This window comes from Trachemys scripta, chromosome 5 (genome assembly GCF_013100865.1).
Source record: "Trachemys scripta elegans isolate TJP31775 chromosome 5, CAS_Tse_1.0, whole genome shotgun sequence".
Classification (NCBI taxonomy): Eukaryota; Metazoa; Chordata; order Testudines; family Emydidae; genus Trachemys; species Trachemys scripta.
In genome coordinates, this window is record NC_048302.1 from 96,465,923 (window position 1) to 96,491,634 (window position 25,712).

General features: G+C 39.6%; 1 protein-coding gene across 1 annotated transcript in view; it reads right to left on the reverse strand.

The window, feature by feature from the left end:
* The window catches only part of UBE2K (ubiquitin conjugating enzyme E2 K), a 58,479-nt gene that overhangs the window by 19,928 nt on the left and 12,839 nt on the right, over positions 1-25,712 (reverse strand). Inside the window, exons 2-3 of the mRNA XM_034771609.1 lie at positions 12,872-12,965; positions 2,792-2,850 (exon numbers count right to left, since the gene is read on the reverse strand). Coding sequence (XP_034627500.1) covers positions 2,792-2,850; positions 12,872-12,965 — 153 coding nt within the window. The remainder of the gene's footprint in view (positions 1-2,791; positions 2,851-12,871; positions 12,966-25,712) is intronic.

A 25,712-nucleotide genomic window follows, 5' to 3' on the forward strand; every position in this document is an offset into this window, starting at 1 on the left:
TAGAATATAAAATAAGATTTTTTTAAATATAGCTATTAAATTATTCTACAAAAGGCAAGACATTCAAAATACCTTTTAAAAAATTAGAACTATCACATACAGTCAGTTATTTGAATTAATCTTGGAAAGAAAAAGTACTAATTTAAGATAGCCCTGGGGCACAGTAGAACACAAGATATCCATGAAATAGCATATGCCACCAGGCTTCACTATAGTACATTTTTGTGGGGAATCTTTTGTCAGGAATTTTGCTCCATCTAGAGAGAACAGGATCCCAGGGCTAGGACACAAGGCCCTCTTTCCAATTTTACACTGAGGCCATTCCCCAACTTCCCTTAGATACATCGAGCTCATTCTCTCCTCACCACCACAAAGCAACTCTGCTTTAAGGCCTTCTCTACACCATTCTCAGTGTGTCAGTGTACAAACTTTAGACAAGAGCATATTAGCTCTGTCTTCAGAGAACAGAAAATATGGAGAGAGTTTGAGAATGGAGCCATTTATTAACAGCTCATGTCTGTAAATCACTTTGAAGATATAAAGAGCCACGTAAGTGCTAAGTATTATTCTTTATTTACTATGGGAAATTAATGGCTGACAAAGTACATTCTGGACAGGATATCGAAGCTTCAGAGGAGAGAGAGTTGTGAACACTAGCATAAAGCACTATGCACTAGCAACTGTAGACTATACAGAGCCCCACTCAGACCAGCCTGCCTTCCAACTCTGCAGAAAAGGACTATGAGCACATATTTAATAAGGAACTGCAAAACCATATTCCTAGGATTAACAATAAGGCTGAGCACCTGTGCACCGAGAGAGCCAAGCAGTTCTTCTACAAATGTTGGAAACAGAGGCTACCAAGCCCCAGAGCAGCAGTTACTAAGCTGTGGTCAACAAACTCCGGGGGTGCTGCGTCCACTCCTTGTTTCAACTCCAGCCAAAACACACGTGGAAAGAAAGAGCCACCAACAGTGGAAGTTTCCATTTTATAAAATGACCCTTCCTCCTCCATCCATTCTCACTCCAGACCCAAAAAAAGCAATCCACAGTACCAGAGCTAGAAGACGCCCGCCCAGGAAAGCCATCAAACCCTCCATATATGTGCCAGAGTGAAGCGATCCAAGATCCAGTTCAAAAAGGTGCTTTAGGGACTGAGAGAGGGAGCCAAACAAGGAGCTAGGTTTGGGGAGGGGGCAGGTTTTAAGGAATCAGATGGCTGGGTCAGGAGCCACTGATTCCAGGGACCTGGCTGGAAGGCAGGAGTACAGAGTTGGGAGAAGGAGCTGGTAGAAGCATGAGACCTGCGGAAAGCACCAAGAAGCAGGGTTTTTAAGGTTTGTAAAGGTAGGGAAGGAGGAAGAAATCAGGGCCTAGACAGAAGGTCTGGGCAGGAGGGATCCAGGAAATTTAAATGGAGACAATGAATTGGTGTATGTAAAGGGAGAGGAGACAGAATTTTAGAACTTTAGAGTTCTACCATGACAACCTGCCAGCAAGATGAATATAAGATGATGCCCTGTGCCTTTAAGAGCCGGAGGCTTAGGGTGATCCAGCCCTGGTCAATTATCAAACCCAGCTGGAAAGGAGTAAATGATTATAAAAGCTAGCAAGTGGCTGCAGATACAGACAGACAATCACCTTGCAGCAGTCCCTGAGGAACAAAGTCTTTAGGCGGTAAGCCATGTGCATCATAGCTGGGTAGAAAGTTTTGTTTTCCCTTTTGAGTTTGTGGTCATTTGGACTACTATTAAAGACTAATTTGATGTGGGTGGTGAAGAAGCTAATGTTTCATAAGCTGGAGAATGTGGACACGATGATCAGCCCTACTACAAGGGGAGAGTATAGTCAGTTGCAGATTTAAAAGGGGAAACTGAGCCATGGTGCCACACAGCTTCCCCAGGCCATGAGGGGGTGCAGGGACAGCCCACACTGCTACAGTTCAATGGCAACAACATGTTGAGAAGACCAGACTCAAAGCCCCAGCAACATGTAAGAGGAAAAGAGCTACCATTGCTATAAGGTATTGTCTAAGGGCCCTTTTTGAGGGCTTTAAATCCGCTTCCAGCTACTTGGGTGTCCAATAAATTTGAAGCCCACATACCCTCTGGCTGCTGGAAGACAGGACTGCACTCTCAATGTGTTGATATTTGTACTCCCATCCTTCACCCCAGAATCTCTTAACTATTGTCAGGAAGGCTTCTGTTATTCTTTCCTTTTTTCGGGAAGTTTTCCTCCTTTGCAAACAGCTCCAAACCTAAGTCTGATGATCATCATTTTCCAAAATGGCAACTGAATGAAAGTGAACTGATTCCTATTCATTCCATTGTAATAGCTGTAGTAAGACTGCCCTGCATGTGATGTTCACTTAAGTCACAGCAGAACCAAAAAACAGCCATCTATAGTTTAGTTATTACTATAGGCCTGGAATGTTCAAGCCAAATATAACATACGGAGTTCAAGGAACGTGTTACTTCTTTACTAGAAGCATATAATATGGGCCTATTATAGCTTTTCTTAAAAAGACGATTCAACCCTTCATTTTGAATATGAACAATCCACTCCAAATCAAGTAAGAGCAATCTTCAAGCTGGTTTATCAGAGATTCTTGACAGGAAGTGATTAAGGAGCTGCATGTTTGCTCCACTTCTGCCTCTATCCAGAAAGCATTAGAAAATAGAAAACAAGGACTCTGAAAAAATAAAGAAATACTGAAGAGGAAGTCTACTAAACAGAAATACGACAGATGACATGACATTAAGAAAGACATCCACAAAAATGTTTACAGTACCTTAGGAGGATTGAAGGGATATGTTTCTGGAATTTTTATCTCTAGTTGATATCTCCCTCCTGCAAAAATCAAAACACAAGTGAAAGATTATACTGATTTCAAGAGTGTTAACGTACTATGAACTCAAAAGAAAGTGAAACAAATGTGATTCTAAATTTACCCTTACATGGATGCTGTCAAGTAATATAATCATATCCAAAAGAAGCTAATCTAGTGAGAAATATCTTCCAACTTTTAAACACACATACACACACAATTATGCACATACATAAATTCAGCTTATTAATGTCATATTCCCACATTTTATACAAACCTAATACCTATTTCCAAGATATTCAATTTGTTATTAATCTTCAATTTCCATTTTTTCCTTGTTGGAACACCTCTGTTTCATATTAGTCAAACAGACCTTCAATTTAAAAAATCAGAATACCTAAGAAAGTAGATACTAAAATAAAAATAAATTGTATCCGATGTAATGATGCCCAGTATTAATATGAAACACACACTAAAAAATTATCCATTTCACTCTGACACTTAACACCCTCAATTCTCTCTCTTCAAAATACTAAATCAAAATTAGTTCAATTTAAGTTTAAATTATTTAGAGCTTGAGGATGTTCCACTGTGTAACTTAAGAAAGGAGTCCACATAGCTTTCAAGTTCTTCAGTATGCTCTGAAAAGAATAACTTCCAACACTTCAATTCACTAGGTGCTATATACTACTTAACCATTTACTATGGCTCCAATTCTGCAAATACTTATGCATGAGTAATCCCAATGAACTCAACGGGGCTACTAACATGTGTTTGCATGATTGGGACACATAATAAGGGGAGTCAAAGGCCATGTCTACACTACAAGTAGACAAGTTACATTGACATACAGCAGTCATAGTTAGAATATTGCTTGTGCGCTTGCAGACTTATCACCTTGCATCGATGCAGCATGTGCTTACCAGGAATGCTTGTGTCAATGCAGTGCAGTGCACCATGGGTAGGTATCCCAGTGTGCAACCTGCACTGTTCAGTGTAATGTCTTTTGGGTAGTTGTGGCAATGCATGGTGGAACAAATATAGCCGTGGTGACTTGGAACAATGGCTCAACTTCCCATAAGTCAATGTTCTCCATCCCATAATATCTCTGTGCCATAATTTTTGTGCCTAATTTCAAATTTCCACGAACTGATGGGGGACTTGTCCCTGTCTGCCATCTCTGACAGCAGCGTATGAGCCTACACAGCTCTGCACTATTATCACGAGCATGGCAACCACAGGATGCACGATCCTCCAGTATTTGTGGAGCCGCAAGAACCACCTCTGGAGAACATGACGATTTCCAAGCGGTCAGTTTGCTGTGGGACATAGCGAGAACCAATTCAAGGTTGCTGGTGGCATTTAAGAAGCAGCTGCAGATGGTGGAGTGCCCCTGCTGGTCTCCAAGAAACGACTAATGACTTGGGGGTCACATCGTAATACAGGCTGTAGATGATGAGCAGTGGCTGGATCTGTGTGCCAACCTTGCCCCAGACATCAAGCGCAGGGACACCAAATAGAGCTGCACTGACAGTGGAGAAGCGAGTGGCGATCACACTTTGGAAACCTGCCATACCAGATTGCTACCAGTCAATGGGAATTCATTCTGGAGTTGGAAAAGCCATAGTGGAGACTGTTGTCATGGAAATGTGCAGGGCCATTAATTGTCTCCTGCTACACAGGACTGAGACTGTTGGCAATGTGCAAGATGTAGTGTATGGATTTGCAGCTCTGGGGTTCCCAAACTGCAGTGTAGCAATAGGCAGCATGGACAAGTGCAGAGTGGGATTCTGAGGATGGAAAAATCCCATGCACTGCTACAGACTAGGGACTGAATGGCTAGGCAGCAGTTCTGCAGAGAAGGATCTAGGAGTTACAGTGGACGAGAAGCTGGATATAAGTCAACAGTGTGCCCTTGTTGCCAAGAAGGCTAACGGCATTTTGGGCTGTATAAGTAGGGGCATTGCCAGCAGATCGAGGGACGTGATCATTCCCCTCTATTTGACATTGGTGAGGCCTCATTTGGAGTACTGTGTCCTGTTTTGGGTCCCACACTACAAGAAGGATGTGGAAAAATTGGAAAGAGTCCAGCGGAGGGCAACAAAAATGATTAGGGGGCTGGAACACATGTCTTATGAGGAGAGGCTGAGGGAACTGGGATTGTTTAGTCTGCAGAAGAGAAGAATGAGGAGGGGATTTGATAGTTGCTTTCAACTACCTGAAAGGGAGTGCCAAAGAGGATGGATCTAGACTGTTACCAGTGGTACCAGATGACAGAGCAAGGAGTAATGGTCTCAAGTTGCAGTGGGGGAGGTTTAGGTTGGATATTAGGAAAAACTTTTTCCCTAGGAAGGTGGTGAAGCACTGGAATGGGTTACCTAGGGAGGTGGTGGAATCTCCTTCCTTAGGTGTTTTTAAGGTCAGGCTTGACAAAGCCGTGGCTGGGATGATTTAGTTGGGGATTGGTCCTGCTTTGAAAAGGGGGTTGGACTAGATGACCTCCTGAGGTCCCTTCCAACCATGATATTCTATGATTCTATGAATATTTCCACAGCTGGTTAAGAGTTGCACAGCCTGTTCTCCCCACAGGCCCAGGAGATCCAATTTCTCCTGTCTACTCCAGGCAGGAGCGCATTTGAATCGTGTACCCACATAGCTGGACATTTGCATGCAACAATGGATTGCTGTTATGTGTGGTAGATCAGCTGGACATTCAGGAAAAGGCACTTCAAAAATTTGCAGATGTTTTAAAGGAGGGGGCTACCAGTCTACGTGACATCTGAGCAGTGGAGCTCACGATTATGATTAAAGGTCAGTGTCTGTTATTGAGAAACAGCTGCTGAAAAACTGTAACGGCTGACACTTGCACTACATTGACCTCCATAAGTCGACCATGGTTGTATGCTACTCGGGGAGGTGGTGTTAGTATGTTGGCATAATGGGGCACTTATATCAGTGAGAGACACATTTCAGTATAGATACATACATAACTAGGTCAACCCAAGGCAGCTTATGTCGACCTAACTTTGTAGTGTAGCCCAGGCCTTAGACATCCAAACTTTTGCTATAATATGGTACCCTGATAGAAACATTTCTACAAGCATTCACTATTTCAGTATTATAGTACCTATTCCTAATACCACCTCTTTTGGGGGAGTTAAGCATTTCTTATTCCAAAGATATTGTTAGTAACATTTATAATCCTCTACAATATTTCTGTATTTTCAGACAATACCAACTTATTTACATTCTCTATTTGCAATTTCTCCAGCACTGCTTGCCTAGAAGTAATTTCATGGACCACAGCACTGCAAGAGATTAATAGAATCTATATAACAATTTATATTGAGTTTTAATCAAGTTGCGGGCCACAGCACTGTTCCTTGTATACATTATTCTCTCATTCCATTCTTGTTCTTCTATTTGGAAGTCAAAAGCTTTTCCTCCCATTTATCCTTACCAGTTTACTTTGTAAAATTTTATATATTCTAGCTATAATTCCTTCCCAATGAGGGTTCAGGAGTAGTCTATATGGCCCTGATCCTGCAAATTATCTGCACAAGCAGAGTTGCTTCTATTCTACAGGGGTCTGCTTGGATGGAGTAAACTGCAGGATCAGAATCTAAATCAGTTATTCTATGCCCTGTCTTTTTTCCTGTGGGAAAACTACATTACTAATAAGGAGAAATTACAGAGTCCATCTGCCTGTTTCTTACATTATTAAGGGTAATAAATTCTCCATTCTCAAAGATGTTACTGTCAAATTTTTTGGCACTTTCTGCACAGTGCCTTTCCAACTATAGAAACGCTCTGAAGCAAACTATAAATTCACTAACTGGAGTTACTTTATATGTAATAGAAAAATTGGAATAAAAGCCCATATTTCTAATATTGTCATCATTAAGGAATTTACATACATTTTTTTACTCACACCTGCAGAAGAGGACTGTAAGATTTCAACTGAATTTTTTTTCATCCATCTGAATTCAAATAAAAAAAACCTATATTTAAGTCACCAGCTATAATTCAAACAAAAATGGAAGACGACAACAGTTGGGATTTTAGGCCTAACTCAGCAATGCCTTCCTCCTACAGAACAGAGATGGTACCACACTATTCCTAACACTTTACTGGCATAATTAGTACACTTATTTTTAAAAACTAATACAGAAAGTGAGACAAATGTTGAAAATGGGAAAGGGTGTGAAATATGTAAACACTGGGGAAGGGCTTACAAACTGGCAGACAAAAATTAACTGATTGTTACAAACTAAAGAGCAAAAGTAATGAGATGGCAAATTAGGCTATGACAAGGAAACAAAGTATTTAAAAACTGAAAACAGGAATAAGAACAGTCAAGACAGACCATGCACACTTTAACTCTTTGGGGAAAGGACAAAGGTTTTATATTTTTGTAAAGCACCTAGCACAACGGTGCTGGAGGGAAGTTTGTCTGAAACACCCCAATCTATTAGTGGGTGTAGATCTTGCTGGTAAAGATTAAGGGTTCTGCTGAGTCATTATCCCACACAAATATAAGGGAGGTAGGAGTGGCTCTTTGGAAAGAGGATCTAAGGAATAGGCTTAGCAGTCAAACCTGGGGAGGTTTAAAATGAACTTAAGGCATATTTAAAAAAAAAACAAAAAAACTTCAGAAACAGGTGAGTTTGAACTCAAAATAGTATGTACACTATGTTTGTAAGGCAGACTGGAAAAGGCAACAGGTGACATACTATATAAAGAGCAATAAGATGAAGTACAAACCAAAGCCACATTGGCTAAAATACTAAAATAAGTCAGGGGGGAGGGCGGAAATGCTTGCCAAATTACTCTTGCGTCTCTGTACCTGTTGTTTCTTTATGTTGACCACAGGCTGTGAGGCAAAGTTGGCCAACGATTCCAGCACAGTAAGTTTGATTTGCGTCTCAAAACATGAACTCAAAATACAAATGAAGGGAATAGGCAGACACAGGCAAGACCAAAAAAATATATATATAGGGGCTGATTTTCAAGCAAAGCAATCTGAGAAGGCAGCGCAAAGTTCCCTCTGTAGGATTGTTAAGAAGATTGCTGCTGGATTTCAACATCCAAAAATGCTCTTAAGATTTTTGCTGCTCCATACCATTTTGTCTGGATTTCAAATCAATATACAGATATTACAGCAGACGTTGCAAATGTAATTTAAAGGCAAGATTCATTCCCTTCAAGGACAGGGACTATCACAATTTTGGGTAATATGTTCTAGTCTGCCATACAAATAAAGGATCCACCTGAAGTTTATAACCCCAATACCTAAATCAGTAGGGGACAATAAACTAATACTGTTTATACATCACCATGGGCATGCATGGCATTTACATACAAAAATAAATTACAGATCCCTGCTCCAAAGAGCTTACAAACTAAATTAACTTTTATACAAATTTATCTAGATAAAAGGTTAACTTTATTTGCTCACTAATTATTGTTACATCTGTCTTGGAATGCAATAGATTGTAATATAAATGTAACTTCTGTATGTACCTCAATATTTCTGCTGAAACTGTTTGATAAGTTCTTAAAGCAATATTCAAAAGCTTTGCTTTTTCTATTATAGTAACTACTCGCTTAATGTTGTAGTTATGTTCCTGAAAAATGCAACTTTAAGCAAAACAATGTTAAGCGAATCCAATTTCCCCATAAGAATTAATGTAAATGGGGGGGGGGGGGTTAGGTTCCAGGGAAATTTTTTTCACCAGACAAAACTTTATATATATATACACACACACATACACACACACAGTATAAGTTTTAAACAAACAATTTAATACTGTACACAGCAATGATGATTGTGAAGCCTGGTTGAGGTGGTGAAGTCAGAGGGTAGGATATTTCCCAGGGAATGCCTTATGCTAAATGATGAAGTAGTACTCGGCTGAGCCCTCAAGGGTTAGCACATTGTTGTTAATGTAGCCTCACAATCTACAAGACAGCACAAATGGAGGGAGGGGAGACAGCATGGCAGACAGAGAGACACACCCTGTGAGAGCGAGAGAGAGAGATGCGCATTGCCCCTTTAAGTAGGCTGACCGCACTCTAAGTACATTGCCTTTTTAAGTAGATCAGCAAGTTGAGACAGCAGCTGCTGCCAGCAAGCTCCCTCTGTCCTGAGCCCTGTCGTGTGTCCACCCCCACTCTATGGGGATGGGGTAAGCGGGGTGCAGGAGCAGGGGGACACCCTGACATTAGTCCTCCCTTCCCCCCGCCCCATGCACAGCAAGCAGGAGGCTCCAGGGAGCAGCTCCAAGGCAGAGAGCAGGAGCAGCACATGGCAGTAGGGGGAGGGACAGATGAACTGCCGATAACTGATTGCCTGCTGGGCAGCTGCTGCACAGGGCACTTAGGGGAGCAGGGAGCTGATAGGGGAGCTGCAGGTCCACCATGGTTCCAAGCCCCCACCAGCCAGCTCCAATGGGCTGCTCTTTCTGCAAGCAGTGCACAAACCAGGCAGCTGCCAAACAATGTTACAAGGGAGCATTGCACAACTTTAAACGAGCATGTTCTCTAATTGATCAGCAACGAAACAACGTTAACCGGGACGACTTTAAGTGAGGAGTTACTGTACACAGATATTAGGAAGTCCTACACTTAAAGCCCAGACCAAACCTCAAGTCTAATGTTACTAGATTTACTGTACTCACTCACCTGATATAAATCAAATACATACACTAAGAAATGAAATTACTATTATTGTGGTTCACCAATCTCTCATTAAAGAGGTTTAAAAAAAATAAACAAAACAAATAAACAAACCTGCTTTTAGACTACCACTTTAGAACATTTTTAGAGTGTCATCTACGGACAAGCAGAACACACCAGCCATTAATCTGGATTTCCAGAACTCTTGCTATCTACTTTTTTGTAAAGTGACTGGAAGCTGTACCAATTCAGGCTGTGATCTTTTAAACATTATGCAAGCTAAGTACAGTTGAAGCTGGTCAATATTTTGGTGGGAAACCTTTAAAAAAAAAAAGGAAGATGATGAAGGAAGTGTGTGTTGGCAATTCATTAGATGGCAAGCTTCCTTTGGATCCAGTATTAAACTAATACACCAATATGGCCTATGGAGCACTTTTCTATAGGAATTTACCACTTTCAGAAACATAAAACCTCCTTACCATTTGTGGTTATTTAAAAAAAAAAAAAAAAAAAAAAGTCATAAAGCACTTCTCCTTAAGATTAACCTGATATTCACCTGCAGTTTCAACTACATATTCTTCATTGTTTACCCAAAACAGTAGTGCAATGTTACTGTTTTGTCTATATCCATTTATAGACCTATATGTATATATACATAATCTTAATAAATGCATAAAACTATGTTAAAAGAACATTCAGCTTGAAAACTCAAGCATTCAAAAGTTAGGAAATGCCAGAATTAAAGTTGCTCATGTAATCTTAATTTGACCGCCTTATAAATACACACTATAATACAATCCAATTACATGATCGTGCTATTTTTTTCAATCGACATAATTCCTGCCTTATTCAGTGACCAGAAAAGTATGGTGCTCACTGAATAAGTAGTTATTCAATATTTTTTAAACTCATCAATGTGTCCATGCCTTATACACCTCACATCATCCAAACCTTGCACTAAATACGGAATTACTCATTTCCTCCTGGTGTTTCTATAGTGCCCTCATCCTGGTATCCACGTGCTTCACAAGCACTATTAAGTTTGTCTTCACAATACCCAGATGAGATAAGGGAGCATTATCACCATTTTACAGACTGGGAACTGAGACACAGAGATTAAGCCCAAAATCATCATATGGGCCCCGTAATTTTGGATACCCAGTTTCAGACACCAACGGCCTGATTTTTCAGGGTTCTCAGCATTTTTACAGCATGTTTGTACAGTCAAAGCACAGATACTGCTGACTTTGGTTTCAGCTGCAAGTGCTTTGCCCTTCTACAAAACAGGCCCAAAGTATCAATTTGGGCATCCAGAAAGTGAGGGATACACAACTAGTAGTTTGGTTTAAGTGGCTTGCCCAGCATCACATAGGAACTCTGTGGCAAAGAATCCAATTCTCCATGCTGGTATTCAGCTGTTTTAACTATGAGATATCCTTTCTCTTCCTGCAGTCCTTTGCCTCAGTCGCTACAAAACTTCTAAATTCTAGAACAAATGGGTCCTACAGGCCACAGCCTCAATCACAAAACAACCCTGATGGATTTCCTGAGCACCATCCATTCTGTATACTGATACGGTAGGATCCTGTAGGGGAAAAAAAGTATATTATCATGTTATTAAACACTATCACAGTGCATACACACAAGGAGGATGAATTATGTGGCTGTACAAGCAACCTTCATTCTGCCATTTCCTAACTTCTGAGTGCTTGACTTTGCAACTTTTAACATAACAAAAATCAAAGTTTTTGAAAAAACAAATACCATTAAGTGAAATGATATTGACCCTCATGTGAGTCACTTACAGTGCTAGAATCTTTGGAACCATAGCACAGACACTTGTACAACTTCAGCTAACAGCGTAACTGGTAGCAAAAGCAGGCTATTATCCTCTGTGAACCAACCACTGCAGGAGGGATGAGACATTTCACTAATGGGTTTCACCGCTATTTGCTTGGGAGCAGAGGAATGTTGGGACTCAGGTTACTCCTGCTTCCAGTTACAGTCTGGTGCCAAAGCAGCACCCACCAGCAAGGAGAAGTAAGCACAGAGAAAGTCCTCCTAAATACTGGGTTAAAGCATGCTCAGAGATAGCATATTCCGAGACTTCTGCTGCCAGCCTCTAACAAACCTCTACTGAGCATGTATGAACAGCAATTTTCAGAGACTTATAAATCCACTAAATTTGGGAAGATTTTCACAAGGACGATAAAAAGCAGATGTCTGACTACAGAATGACACCCCTATCAAATTTCAAGTCCCTGCTTCAAATCTTGGTGGTACCAGAGCTTCTCAATGAAGGTTTGTAAGAAGTTTTTAACATTGGCAAAAGGGCTTACTTTCCCATAACCTTGCTTTTTTAGAAACAGCTGAACTGCTTTTGCTGAAACTTTTCCAGAGTTTAGCCTGAGACAGACAATCGGCATAGAAAATTTTGGCACATACAGTTAAAGTTCAGCAAAGCTACTGAAAACAGGGTCTTCTGACAAATATCAAGCAAACCCTAACTTTAGGAGTCACTGCCAGCTCCACCTGAATTATACACACACGTTACAAATGTAAAGATAATTGAGCAATTTGGGACTGCTAGGTGAAATCCCATTTTCAGTTATATCTGGAACAAAATCTTTTTTTTTTTTTTATGGTCTGATAAACTATATACTTGGTTGTGATTCATAACACAGGAAAACTAGAGAATAGGCTATATGATTTTCAGGATAATTGTAAACACCCAGTCTACTACTGAAGATCCCCCAATGGAAAATTAAATAGAGGGATCTATGGAAACAGGTAGACCTCCAAATTTCTTCTAATGGAGAGGTGCCTCTCCTGACAAGTTGAAAAAAATATAAAATACCTTTAAAAAAAAAAAAAAAAAAACCACATATATTCTCTACAACAGCACTTTGTAACCCATGTTGGACAATTACTCTATTCTGTACTCTAGGTTTCTCCAGGCCTAGAATACACATTTGCTTCCAGATCCCAGAGACAGTTACAAACTTACATATCCCTACCAAGCATGATAACTGTATCTTGCATCACGGAACTAAACATCCTTCTTACTATATCTTTTACAATTCTGTTGCACAGCCCAAACTGCAGCTTAGTCCTTGCAAGTTGCATGGTAAAGTCTGTTATGCTACAGACTAAATAAATTTACATATAATCACATGAAAAAGTAACTGATACTTTTTCAAAGTTTAAATTTAAATATTTAATTTAAAACCACATAAATTAATGGCTCGTTTCAAAATATGTAGCGCTTTATTTCTTTTTATTTTGTAAATTGACTTTATAAACAAAGCAACCCAAGACATATTATTTGAAGTGCACAATGATTTCATAAGCAAAAACATTACTTGCCTTCATATGGTGTGTCCGGAGGTCCTGCTATTTCTCCTCTTAATTCTGTAAAATTCTCATCTACAAGATCTACTTTAATTTGATTTTTGCTCGTCTTAAAAATAAACAGAGAAAAACAGTTATGAGTAAGTTATGTTTGATACACACCTTCCCCAAAAATATTCAATTTTTAGAACAGATTTCTAAAAACAACCCATTTCAGATAGCTATGTTGCAGTTAGTTTTATTTAATTTAAAATATAACTGTATGCAGCATTACAGTTCTCCAAAGTAGTATTTATAGAGCCTCTAACATAGACAAGGGTATTCAGGAGTATGCAGAGTATCTGAAATTACTTTTAATTTACTAGATTTAAAGTTGACAGTAACTCTCTAAATAGCTATTTAGTCTGAATACCAAACAAGACAAGAAAAAAAAACTCAGTCAGAAATTTTAACTTGATGATGCTTAATATATCACTTGGAAGTGTATTGTTCTGTTTAAAGCAATCACTACCTTCATTGGAATAAAGCAAGACCTCTCAAAAATAGCATACTGACCTATTTTTTTAAAACAATACAATATCCTAAATATTAACATTTAAGGAAGTCTTGTTAAAAAGCATTTTTTCCACAGACTTCAGCGTTTCTCAAATGTGGCCACCAGAGGCTTTTCTTGCGGCCGCAGCCACCCAGGCAGTGATTGGAGGGCCAAGCATTTGCCTCTTCCCTGGGTCTGCAAGTCAGTGGTCAGGCCCTGCCCTCCTCCACCCCCTCCCTCCCCCCAGCCACAAATGCTGGGGGAGTAGACAGCTGGTGTCAGTTCTCCACCTTCCCATGGGCAATGGGGCTCAAGCTTCGGGCTTTAGCCCTGGGGTGGCAGGTGGCACGCTTTGGCCATGTGGTGGCAGGCTCCAGCCACTGGGCTTCAGGCTCACCATCCCACTCATTGCCTCTGGCCCCCGCTGCCTCCCCCGCCCCATGACCCATCCATCCCATCACCCCTGGCCCCCCATGCCTCCCTACCCACCTACCCATCCAAGGCTTAATTTGTCCCCCGGATTGCCAGGGCTGAGTAAGTCTGCTGTGAAAAGTGATACTTGTATGTTTGTTAATATCATTTTTCACTGCCTCCCAGCTAGCTAACAAGTCTGCTGCTGCGAAAAGTGATCTTAATATACATATATCACTTTTCACAGAAGCAGACTTACTAACTAGCAATTTATTAAAAAACAGAAACCAAAAAGGCAAAAGGAACAACAAAAAGACAAGAATATCAAAAACACCTTATTTGTGTTTCTATTCTGTTTAGAATAGTAAATAAATTAGTAAAGAATAGAGACAACTGTACATTGTTGTTGCTACGGAGTCTGCAAAAAAACCCTACATAAATAAATTACAATGATTTGGACAGGTATATGTGCATATTTATTTGTTTTTCCTAAAGCTAATTAAGTTTTTTTGGAAAAACTGTCACACCAGCAAGAGTTGGTGGCCACACTTTGAGGCCACCAAAAATTTGTTGCAAGAACCCCTGCTCTCAGACAACATTTAGGTGCAGGAGCTACTGGCTATTTGTCACCTCCTTCCCGACTTCACACTTCCCAAGACAAATTTGTATGTTTCACAGAATCATTTATTAAAAGAGTTTAACCAAAAATACACATTCTATTCAAATTTGTCTTTCATCCCAGAAAGGAGCAGGAATAAAATGTATACTTGTGTTCCAAAAAAAAAAAAATTCTTTTAACAAAACAACTACCTATGGAAAGATATACACCTACATTATTTACAGGTGAAATACTAGAGGGCCGCACACTTTGTTGTTTCTATTGGCTGAGCTCTCTGCATACACCCTGGGCTCTTTGCATCCCGCCATTTCCCCCCACAAGCTGTGTGCTACTCTCCCATTCCTGTCTATTTCAGAGACTCCTGCAACCTCCACCCTTCCCTTTTCCCCATTTCAGGATCTCTGTGAACACCCCTTTCCTTTCACTATTCTTATTTCTTCTTTTTGTCTGGAAGACAAGTCATTTCAGATGTTAACATTTTAAACTATATTGAAAGGATGGGCAAAGTTATGCTGTAAAGTATTAATAGCTGCAGGTTCTTTGATCTATAGATAATTACGAAGCTGCTGGATCTGCTAACCAGATGCAAGGGGCTCCATGTGACCATTTCCCCCTTCCAATTTTCCAAATCTCACCAAAATTAATACTCTTCTGCCCACTGATGTCTAGACAATTTCCTGATTTTTGGAGTTGATCAGATGTGATAACCTTTGAACTCCACAATAAACAAACATTAGGATAATTGATATTAAGATATAATTTTTTTGAGCCAACATGCAGTTTCCAAACTAAGAAATGCAACAGATTTTATGCCTTTCTTCTATTTACAAATATTCCTATTTAGAACTTAAAACGGGTATGATGGTGACACCAGCTGCAGCGCCATAGCAGAGGCTGAGTTTTCATTTCAAAAGAAGGAATTCAATCACTTCTGTATGGAAGAATACAATACATCTTTCCCAAAATAACTACTCTGTGTATTTAAATATTTAATGAATTTAACAGATTTACTTGTAAATTCTTAAATTGTTTACAAGTTACAATTAATTTTAAACACATGCTATAAAAATTTAGCACTCTGTGTCAGATCTTTTATCATCCAAAATCATCTCAGCTCAGGCATTATTTACACAAAAATGGCAATGAGGTAACTGTTGAACAGATCTGATAAATTCCTAACCATTTCTTTTAATAAACTAAGGATAATATTTTCCATTAATCTTCATAAATGAAATGAAAGTTTCTCCTTCAGCAGAGATTGAATAGTGGTTTCCTTCAAAGAAACTTGAATCGCCCTCTTTTAAATTAGCTGCCACCTCCTATGATTCTGAAAAGATTTGACTCAGGCTGCCCTTAGTAAAGTTGGCCTTCTCAAAATACCTGCCAACTCTCATTTGTTCTCAAAGAAGACACAGACGGCCCTTAGCAAGGATTACTACTGCCTCCATTTACCTGCTTCTCTGTCTCTTGACAGCCTAGGGGACCATCATCTTCCCTAAGGATTGTCTAGTTAAATATCTAGACAAAAACTGTTTAGTTCTAGATTAATATTCATCTGTTTCTTTGGCTGACAATTTGTATTTAATATTTTCCAGTTCATTTATCTTTGACAGAGACAATCTGTATAATCACATTTAACACTATGGTTCAGATTGTGAAACAAAAGGAAATGAACTGTTTCAGAATGTACTATTTTAAATGTCCACATTTTGAAGCTCAGAGACCATTTGATGACTTTCTATGCCCCAATCACCTCTAAAATCTTTGGTAGAAAACCCTGGGATTCAAATTAGATACTTGAAAAGAGCCACCCTTAATCAATCAGTGTGTTATGATCACTGTAACAATGTTTTTGTGCTCCAACTGCTAGTTTACCACCAACATTTAACCAATACAATGGATTTCTAAGGACTACTTCCACATACAACCATTCTAAACAAGCACTTCAAAGGATCCCTATGGAAAGTCTCAAACAAATTTAATTCTTCTATTTGTTAGAGACCATCTCCACACAATTTTTTCAGGGCCCTTGCGTAGTTAATTAATTATGGCAGATTTCATCCCACACCTGTGCTCACATGAATCTGTGATGCTGCTACACAAACATGTTTTGCAAATCTATAAAGAGTTAGTCACATTAGCACACTAGGTTCGGCTCTAATCAAAAGAGGAAGTCTCAGTGCTTCTCAAATGGGAACAGACAAAATGCTATGGAAGAATATTTCCTTTTCCAGCTTCCAAAGTAATATTATATTCAATGGAGAGTAAAAATAGTCCACACTAAAAATTAGTAACCTCTTTGAAAAAATGATGCTGAATTATATCCCATATTTACATAAGAATCAGGCCCAGACTGTGTTAACTGATCAGAATTCATTAATAGGATCCAGACATGATCTGAATTGCCCACAGAAATACAGCAAGATTTTATATCATCCCTGCTTTACAACCATAATTTGTTAGCAGGGTGTGAATCTAACAGAAATGTAATTTTACAAAAAATAAAGACACATTTGTGTTTTGACATACAATAAATTATGGATACATCTTGGTTAGAAGGACATATACAATTATATCAATCTATATTTGACAAACTCAGAATATAGTACACTTTTTCCAGACTTAAATTATTGATCTACTGTAGTATCAAGAAAACTCTTAAGAGTTCAGCATAAGCATTGTAACAATTCTTACAATACTTGTGTCCCTACAATATTGTAATTCCCCAAAACTACTTCTGCAGATATTCTATAGCATTAATCTGAACTAAACAAAACCTAAACTTAACACAATTTAAACAAATCAGTCCTTGCTGCGGCTAGAGTTGATCAAAACAAAAACAAAAACCCCAACAAGAAAACATTTTGGGTCAACTCCAAAGCAGAAACAAAGTCAGTGTCTTTAAAAAGATGTATTAATCTTATGCCAAATTATTGACAGAAGATGAAAGGGGAAAAAGCCATGAAATGCAAGTTCTGCAACACTTGCCACTAACACAAAAACATACTAATACAATGGGATTATGTTCAATAATATATTGCTCCCCTAAACATTTCTCTTTCCTCCCTCCCCAGACACACACACATTATTTTTTTAAAGTGCTGAATGAAAACTATATATTCACACACTTAAAGCCCATACTTCAAGAAATTTTACTAGCAAGTTTCCTTCAGACCAAACCTACATCCCAAAGCCTAAAAACATAGATGTACCACGAAAGTGCTGACAAACTTAATACATCTCTATCTCAATATAATGCTGTCCTCGGGAGCCAAAAAATCTTACCGCGTTATCGGTGAAACCGTGTTATATCAAACTTGTTTTGATCCATCGGAGTGTGCTTCCCCCGCCCCCCGGGAACACTGCTTTACCGTGTTCTATCCGAATTTGTGTTGTATCGGGTCGCGTTATATCGGGGTAGAGGTGTAATTACAAATAGCTATTAAAACATAGGGAAAACTAATGGATCAACAACTTTGAGACACTTGTAGTGTTTCTACTTTGTTTGTAAGTGGCCTATATAAGTAATTTTTAACAGTACATTTCCAAGCTCTAACACGATATCAGAAATAACTAGTGTTAAATGTCAGAGCAAGCCCAACGTGGTGTGCCTGGTGATCAGCATTAGCAAGAACACACAAATGTTTAGCTCATGAAGTATAACTGAGCAATTCCACCATGTAAAAGCCCACCAGCAGAACCAGTGGTGACATTATACCTGGTTGTACTGAGTTTACAAAAATTTGTATTACGAAGTTTATAAGATTTTTAATTACAATGAGAATTTGCATTAATTAATACCCATTTTGGACATTAAAGTTGACTGGAAAAAACCTGCACATCAGCCATGCCCCTATATAACATATTACAAGTTTATTACTGGATGATGACAACACACAGAAAAGTAGAACGGTGTGGGTTGAGCTAGAACTGATCTTCCATTTATTTTTAAATAACTACTGTTTGCCAAGGGTGACATAAAAGTTCAACATTATGCTACTCTTGTTCCCAGGGCAACAAACTCATTCAAAATTCACACGAAGGTCAAAATTCTGCCCTAATTGTCCAAATTGTCCAACATGCTTTGATATGATAATGAAGAACATCTACTCAATAGTAAAGAATGACAAATTTTTAAGATAGTGTACAGATTTAACTATGTCTTCCATTGAGGTCAAAACAAGTTCTGTAACTCACCTAAATCTTTTCATGCTACTTTGAACATTCACGCCAAACATCGGTGTACATATATGGAGCACACAAAGTAACTAAGTGCTTGTCTACAGATGAAGGTAGGGTGTGAATCTGAAAAACTTTTCCTGAAAAACTCCATCTATAGAAATGCCCCTAACTCTACAGAACTAGAGTTTTTCATTTCAACAAAACTGTGCTATTTGCTATTTCCAGGTTCCGTGCATAACATTTTTTCTCCATGTCTTTTTAAACAGAGGTATCTTTCACTAGAAATGACACTTTTCTTCATATTTACTTTTTTTTTTTTTTTGCTTTATAGTAAGTGCCTACTAGAAAAATTTTTAGGCACACACACATATATGAACATAAACTATATATGAGTTATCTATATAAACATGCATGGCCACAATAAAATCAGCTGGGCTTTAAAATTTGGCAATGCCTTAGTTCTCGAAGAGTACAGCCTTTGAACATTTTGGGGGAAAATTTAAAAATAAGGTAAGTGACAAACATGTTTAGAGGGTACCTGCTAAGATTTCAGCATAACTTAGTGAATATGGTCTGAAAAGTTTCCCCAATATCATCTGCTCACCCAAGGATGAAAAATACCAGTTCCTCACTATCATCATTGCCCCACTCTCACTCGCCCAAAACAGGCACTTTAGATTAGTTTTTGTTTGCTCCTCACCAAGTGAGGAACCTCTGCGCCGCACCACTCTTCTACCACTTAAAGGACACTCGTTATGCAGCACACCACATTCCTGGGTGCACAGGAAACCACTGGACACTCATCTCTTCATCTTCATTTGGACACACCTGCTCCTTCCCCTTCCTTCCAAGGAAAGCAACAGATGCACTAGAGCCTTTGCCTTTTGCCACATACATAAGATATAAGTTTAACAAGAAAAATAGGAATAAAACATGCTAAGATATATACAACATTGCTAAATGTGCTGTTCTTCACTTGTAATAAGAAAACTGCAGGTTGAATGAAAGTAATGACCCAGTAATTTCTATGAAAAATAGATCTTCCTTTTTTTCTATCTTCCAAAAAAGAAAGTTTGTTAGATCATAAATAGTGCAGTAACTCCTCACTTAATGTTGTAGTTATGTTCCTGAAAATGTGACTTTAAACGAAACTATGTTAAGCGAATCCAATTTCCCCATAAGAATTAATTTAAATAGGGGGGGTTAGATTCCAGGGAATTTTTTTTTTTTTGGCCAGACAAAAGGCATTATATACATTTTAAACAATTTTAAACAAGCAATTTAATACAGGTATTAAACAGGCTGACACCCGCCCGCCCCATCAGCCCCCTATACCCCTTCACCCAGTGCCTCCCGCCCGCTGGCAGACCCCGCGGATCAGTGCCTTCCCCCTGTCTCCTGAACGTCGCAAACCAGCTGATTGCTGCAGGCAGGAGGTGGGGAAAGCATGGGGAAGGCGCTGATCCGCGGGGTCCGCCAGCAGGCACTGGGGGAGAGGCATAGGGAAACTGATAGGGAGGCTGCCAGCTGTGGACAAAGCAGGTGGCCAAACGACGTTATAGCGGAGCATTGCACAACTTTAAACAAGCATGTTCTGTAATGGAGCAGGGACGTAACATCGAAACAACGTTAAGCGAGAGGACATTAAGTGGGGAGTTACTGTACTTTCATCAGGTAAGCTGTTTCAAGAAAGATCTAAAATTTGATTATACTAAAAACTGCCAGGTCTTAGAGAAGGAAGTTTAGTTTCTGTGAACATCCAACAACATGGCACCCTGCTTATGGCCTCGAAGTCTCAGGTTCAGAGAACCTTTCATAAATTGATGACTATTAAAAAGAGTTTCCTATAAGGATGCTCTCCCTTCTTACAATATTTTCTTTTACAGCCAGAAGAAGGATAACATTTAAGTCAAATGCTGAGTAAAAGATGCTTCTCTTTAGTTTGAGGCCTCTGTACGTAGTCATAGTAGTGAGTTGTACATGATGCAATATTAAAATTAATACTGTGGAACCCCCTTTATCCAATCTAATTGGGACTTAGGCCAGATTAGATAAAAATTCAGATAATCCGAAGAATAGGCAAAGAGCTTTAGCCCTGAGCCCCGTCACCTGGGGTTGACAGCCCAAGCCCCACTATCCAGGGCTGAAAGCCCCACTTCAGTTAGTACAGAGAGCCAGATAATGGAGCCTTGGATAAACGGAGTTCTACTGTATTGTATTTTTATTTTCTCTGTTAATTTGGACTAAAACCTGGCATGCTAATGTTTCAAGAAAACATGAAAGTGTGTGTGTGGGGGGGGAATCCATCACTCCCATTAGATATAAAATCAAGTACCAATACGCCGTTCAATATTATACAAGCCTCGGGAGACAGTCATAGCCTCAAGTACAATTAAGTTTAGTCTACTACAGTCACATACATATTGTACCTTGCTGCCACTAAGACTTGAGGCAATGTAGGCAGGTTGCTGGAGGCTAGTTTTGAAAGACTTTGTGAAATAAATGTTTTTTTCTGAACCATTTACTAAAGGATGTGAGCAAAGGAAGACTGTTCCAAGCATAAGGGGTGGCATGGAGTATGGCATGAAGACAAACATAAGGATTCAAAAAACATAGTTATAAGGGAGACTTGGAAGGAGCCTAGAGAGGAACAAAGGAAATGAAAAAATGACAGAAGTTTAAAATATTAGTAGAAATCTTAGTTCTCCTGTCACATTCAAGTTGTTCCTTTAATAAATCCTTATTCAATCTGGATCCTAGCTATCAAAGACTGTCTCTCTCCTTACGCAAAGGGCTGTGTGTACCTTGAGGGTTTGTCTCCACTTACAGTGCAGCTGTGCCACTATAGCCCTTACTGAAGGCACTACCTGTGCCAACGGGAGAGCTTCTCCTGACAGTATAGGTACTCCACCTCCCCCTGAGGCAGTACTACATCAATGAGAGAAGCCCTCCCATCGACACAGCACTGTCTACACCAGGGGTTATGTCAGTTTACATCGTTCAGATTTGTGGAAAATCCCCACACCTGAGTGATGTAGTTATACGGACATACAGTTGTAGTGTAGACCAGGGCTGACACACAACGGGACCAAGTTCTGTGAAAACCTTCCCTGAAAAGGGAAATCAACAGATGTTTCCCTGCAATTTAAAAAAAACCTGCATACTTACCAGAGGTGCGATTAATGACACTACACTCTTGCATCACAGCAACCCCTGTGGGTGGATTTCCCCAACTCCAGTGTCTCAATGAGTGGATTAGACCAGGGGTCTCAAAACACATGGCCCGGGGGCCGCATGTGGCCCGCGGGGTTATTTTCTGCGACCCGCGAGCTCCTCACAGCCCCACCGCCCTCCCCCAGGGTTTACCTAGAGCAGCTCCGGCCCAACGTGCACTGGGGGCAGTGCCTGCCTGCCCTGCCCCGCGCTGTTCTGGGAAGCTGACAGAACCTGGGGAAGGAGGGGCGCCGGGGTGTGTGTGGCTGTTGCTTCAGGCACCGCCCCCAGCAGCTCCCATTGGCCGTGAATGGGGAACCGCGGGCAGCGTTGGGGTGGGGATTTCAGGGTAGGGGTTGGAATGCGGGTAGGGAAGGGGTGGGAAGAGGCGGGGCAGGGGTGGGGCAGGAGTGGGGCCTCGTGGAAGGCGTGGAGTGGGGGCGGTGTCAGTAAATGGGGCCCTCGGGCCAATGTACTAGTCCTCATGTGGCCCTCGTGGTCATTTGAGTTTGAGACCCCTGGTAGACGATGGTGTAGGTAGGAGGGGTTTAGATTTATTAAGAACTGGGGAAATTTTGGGGGAAAGGGGACGCCTATATAGGAAGGATGGGTTACATCTAAATCAAAATGGAACAAGACTGCTGGCATTTGAAATTAAAAAGGTTGTAGAGCAGTTTTTAAACTAAGGGCTGGGGGAAAGCTTACAGATGCAGAGGGGCACATGGTTCGGACAGCGACATCCCTTAGGAGAGGATCTATTAATGGAGATTCTTTATGTCCTAGAGAGGATGTAAGATGATAAAATACAGGGAGGATCTTATGAGAAACAGTCAAATGAAAAAAAGTGCCATTCAATTACATCATGTAATGATAGAGAACCAGAAAGTGACAAGTTTTTAAAGTGCTTATATACCAATGCTAGAAGTCCAAATATAAGATGGGTGAACTAGAGTGCCTAATTTTAAATGAGGATATTGATATAATAGCTATCGCAGAAACTTGGTGGAATGAGGATAATCAATGGGACACAGTAATATCAGGGTACAAAATATTTCAGAAGGAGAGAACAGGTTGTGTTGGTGTGGGAGTGGCACTATATGTGAAAAAGCGTAGAATCAAATGAAGTAAAAATCTTAAATGAGCCAAACTGTACCATAGAATCCCTATGGATAGTAATTACATGCTCTAACAACAACAACATAGCAGTAGGGATATATTACCGATCACCTGACCAGGATGGGGATAGTCACTGTGAAATGCTCAGGGAGATTAGAGAGGCTATTAAAATAAAAAACTCAATAATAATGGAGGATTTCAACTATCCCCATACTGACTAGGTACATGTCACCTCATGACGGGATGCAGAGATAAAAAGATAGAGGTTCTTGACACCTTAAATGACTGCTTTTTGGAGCAACTAATCCTGGAACCCACAAAAGGAGAGGCAATTCTTAGGACTAAATTAAGTGGAGCACGGATCTGGTCCAAGAGGTGAATATAGCTGGACCGCTTGGTAATAGTGACCGTAATATAATTAAATTTAACATCCCTGTGGCAGGGAAATCACCACAGCAGCCCAACACTGTAGCATTTAATTTCAGAAAGGAGGACTACACAAAAATGAGGAAGTTAAACAGAAATTAAAAGGTACAGTGCCAAAAGTGAAATTCCTGCAAGCTGCATAGAAACTTTTTAAAGACACCATAATAGAGGCTCAACTTAAATGTATACCCTGGATTAAAAAAACACAGTAAGAGAACCAAAAAAGTGCCAGCGTGGCTAAACAACAAAGTAAAAGAAGCAGTGAGAGGCAAAAAAGCATCCTTTCAAAAGTGGGAGTTAAATCCTAGTGAGGGAAATAGAAAGGAGCATAAACTCTGGCAAATTAAATATAAAAATATAATTAGGAAGGCCAAAAAAGAATTTGAAGAACAGCTAGCCAAAGACTCAAAAAGTAATAGCAACATTTTTTTAAGTACATCAGAAGCAAGGAAGCCTCCTAAACAACCAGTGGGCCCACTGGACAATCAAGATGCTAAAGGAGCACTCAAGGACGATAAGGCCATTGTGGAGAAACTAAATGACTTCTCTGCATCAGTCTTCATGGCTGAGGGAGATTCCCAAACCTGAGCCATTCTTTTTAGGTAACAATCTGAGGAACTGTCCCAGATTGAGGTGTCAGAGGAGGTTTTGGAACAAATTGATAAACTAAACAGTAATAAGTCACCAGGACCATATGGTATTCACCCAAGAGTTCTGAAGGAACTCAAATGTGAAACTGCAGAACTATTAACTGTAGTCTGTAACCTTAAATCAGCTTCTGTACCAAATGACTGGAGAATAGCTAATGTGATGCCGATTTTTAAAAAGGACTTCAGAGGTGATCCCGGCAATTACAGGCCAGTAAGCCTGATTTCAGTATCAGGCAAACTGGTTGAAACTATAGTACAGAACAAAATTGTCAGACACACAGATGAATATAGGGGAAGTGTCAACATAGGTTTTGTAAAGAGAAATCATGCCTCACCAATCTACTATAAATCTCCGAGTGGGTCAATAAGCATGTGGACAAGGGGGTTCCAGTGGATATAATGTACTTAGATTTTCAGAAAGCCTTTGACAAGGTCCCTCACCAAAGGCTCTTATAGCAAAGTAAGCTGTCATGGGATAAGAGGGAAGGTCCGCTGATGGATTGGTAACTGGTTAAAAGATAGGAAACAAAGAGTAGGAATAAATGGTCAGTTTTCAGAATGAAGAGAGGCAAATAGTGGTGTCCCCCAGGGGTCTGTATTGGGACCAGTCCTATTCAATATATTCATAAATGATCTGGAAAAATGGGTAAACAGTGAGGTGGCAAAATTTGCAGATGATACAAAATTGCTCAACTTAGTTAAGTCCATAGCAGACAGCGAAGAGCTACAAAGGGATCTCTCAAAACTGGGTGACTGGGCAACAAAATGGCAGATGAAATTCAATGTTGATAAATGCAAAGTAATGCACATTGGAAAGCATAATTCCAACTATACATATAAAATATGGGGTCTAAACCCGTTCTGTCATTCCCAGGGGCACCTCGCATTGGCCACTGTCGGAAGACAGGATACTGGGCTAGATGGACCTTTGGTCTGACCCAATATGGCCATTTTTATGTTCTTATGTTAACTAACACATGCTAATTAACAAACACATGTTGAACTGATGAAGTTAAAGCATAGGGGGAACCTAAGGCTTACCTTTACCAGTTAACACATTTAAAACTATAACTTAATTTACTGACACTAAGATTTTAACGTGTGTTAGTTAACATATGTGCTAAACATACCCCTTGTCTTCCTAGTGAAGAAAGGACCTGTATGAAGGACACCACTGCTATAAAACAGACCAGTTTTTTCATTCTTATGGTTTTCTCAATTTTCACATAATTAATCTCAGCCCAAAGGAGATTTTTTTTTATAGGAAGCTTCAAAAAGTCAGATTAAAATTTTACAGTTATGAAAACATAGAAGAGTACATGCCTTTCTTGGAAAAAATAAGTGAGATTCCTTTCACACTTCAACAAAAAACAGCTCAGTCAGTAAATGGAATGTCATTTTTACTAATATACGGTATATGATACTAACAGAATATTTGAATGCACAGAATTAAGATGCAAACAAGGGTGTTCAAAAACATTAAGAAAAATTGAGTACTTGCATGGCCAGACCATTATTTTAAAATTTCTTATAATTTTAATTATGAACTAAATTTCTATTAATTTCCTAGGCAAGTGTAATTATAGAAAACTCAGTCCACAGCAACTTTAATTTTAATAACCAATGTACTTTCAGGTATCTGCAACAAAAAACACCTTAATTTTTGTTTAAACAAGATTCTACACACACACACACACACACACA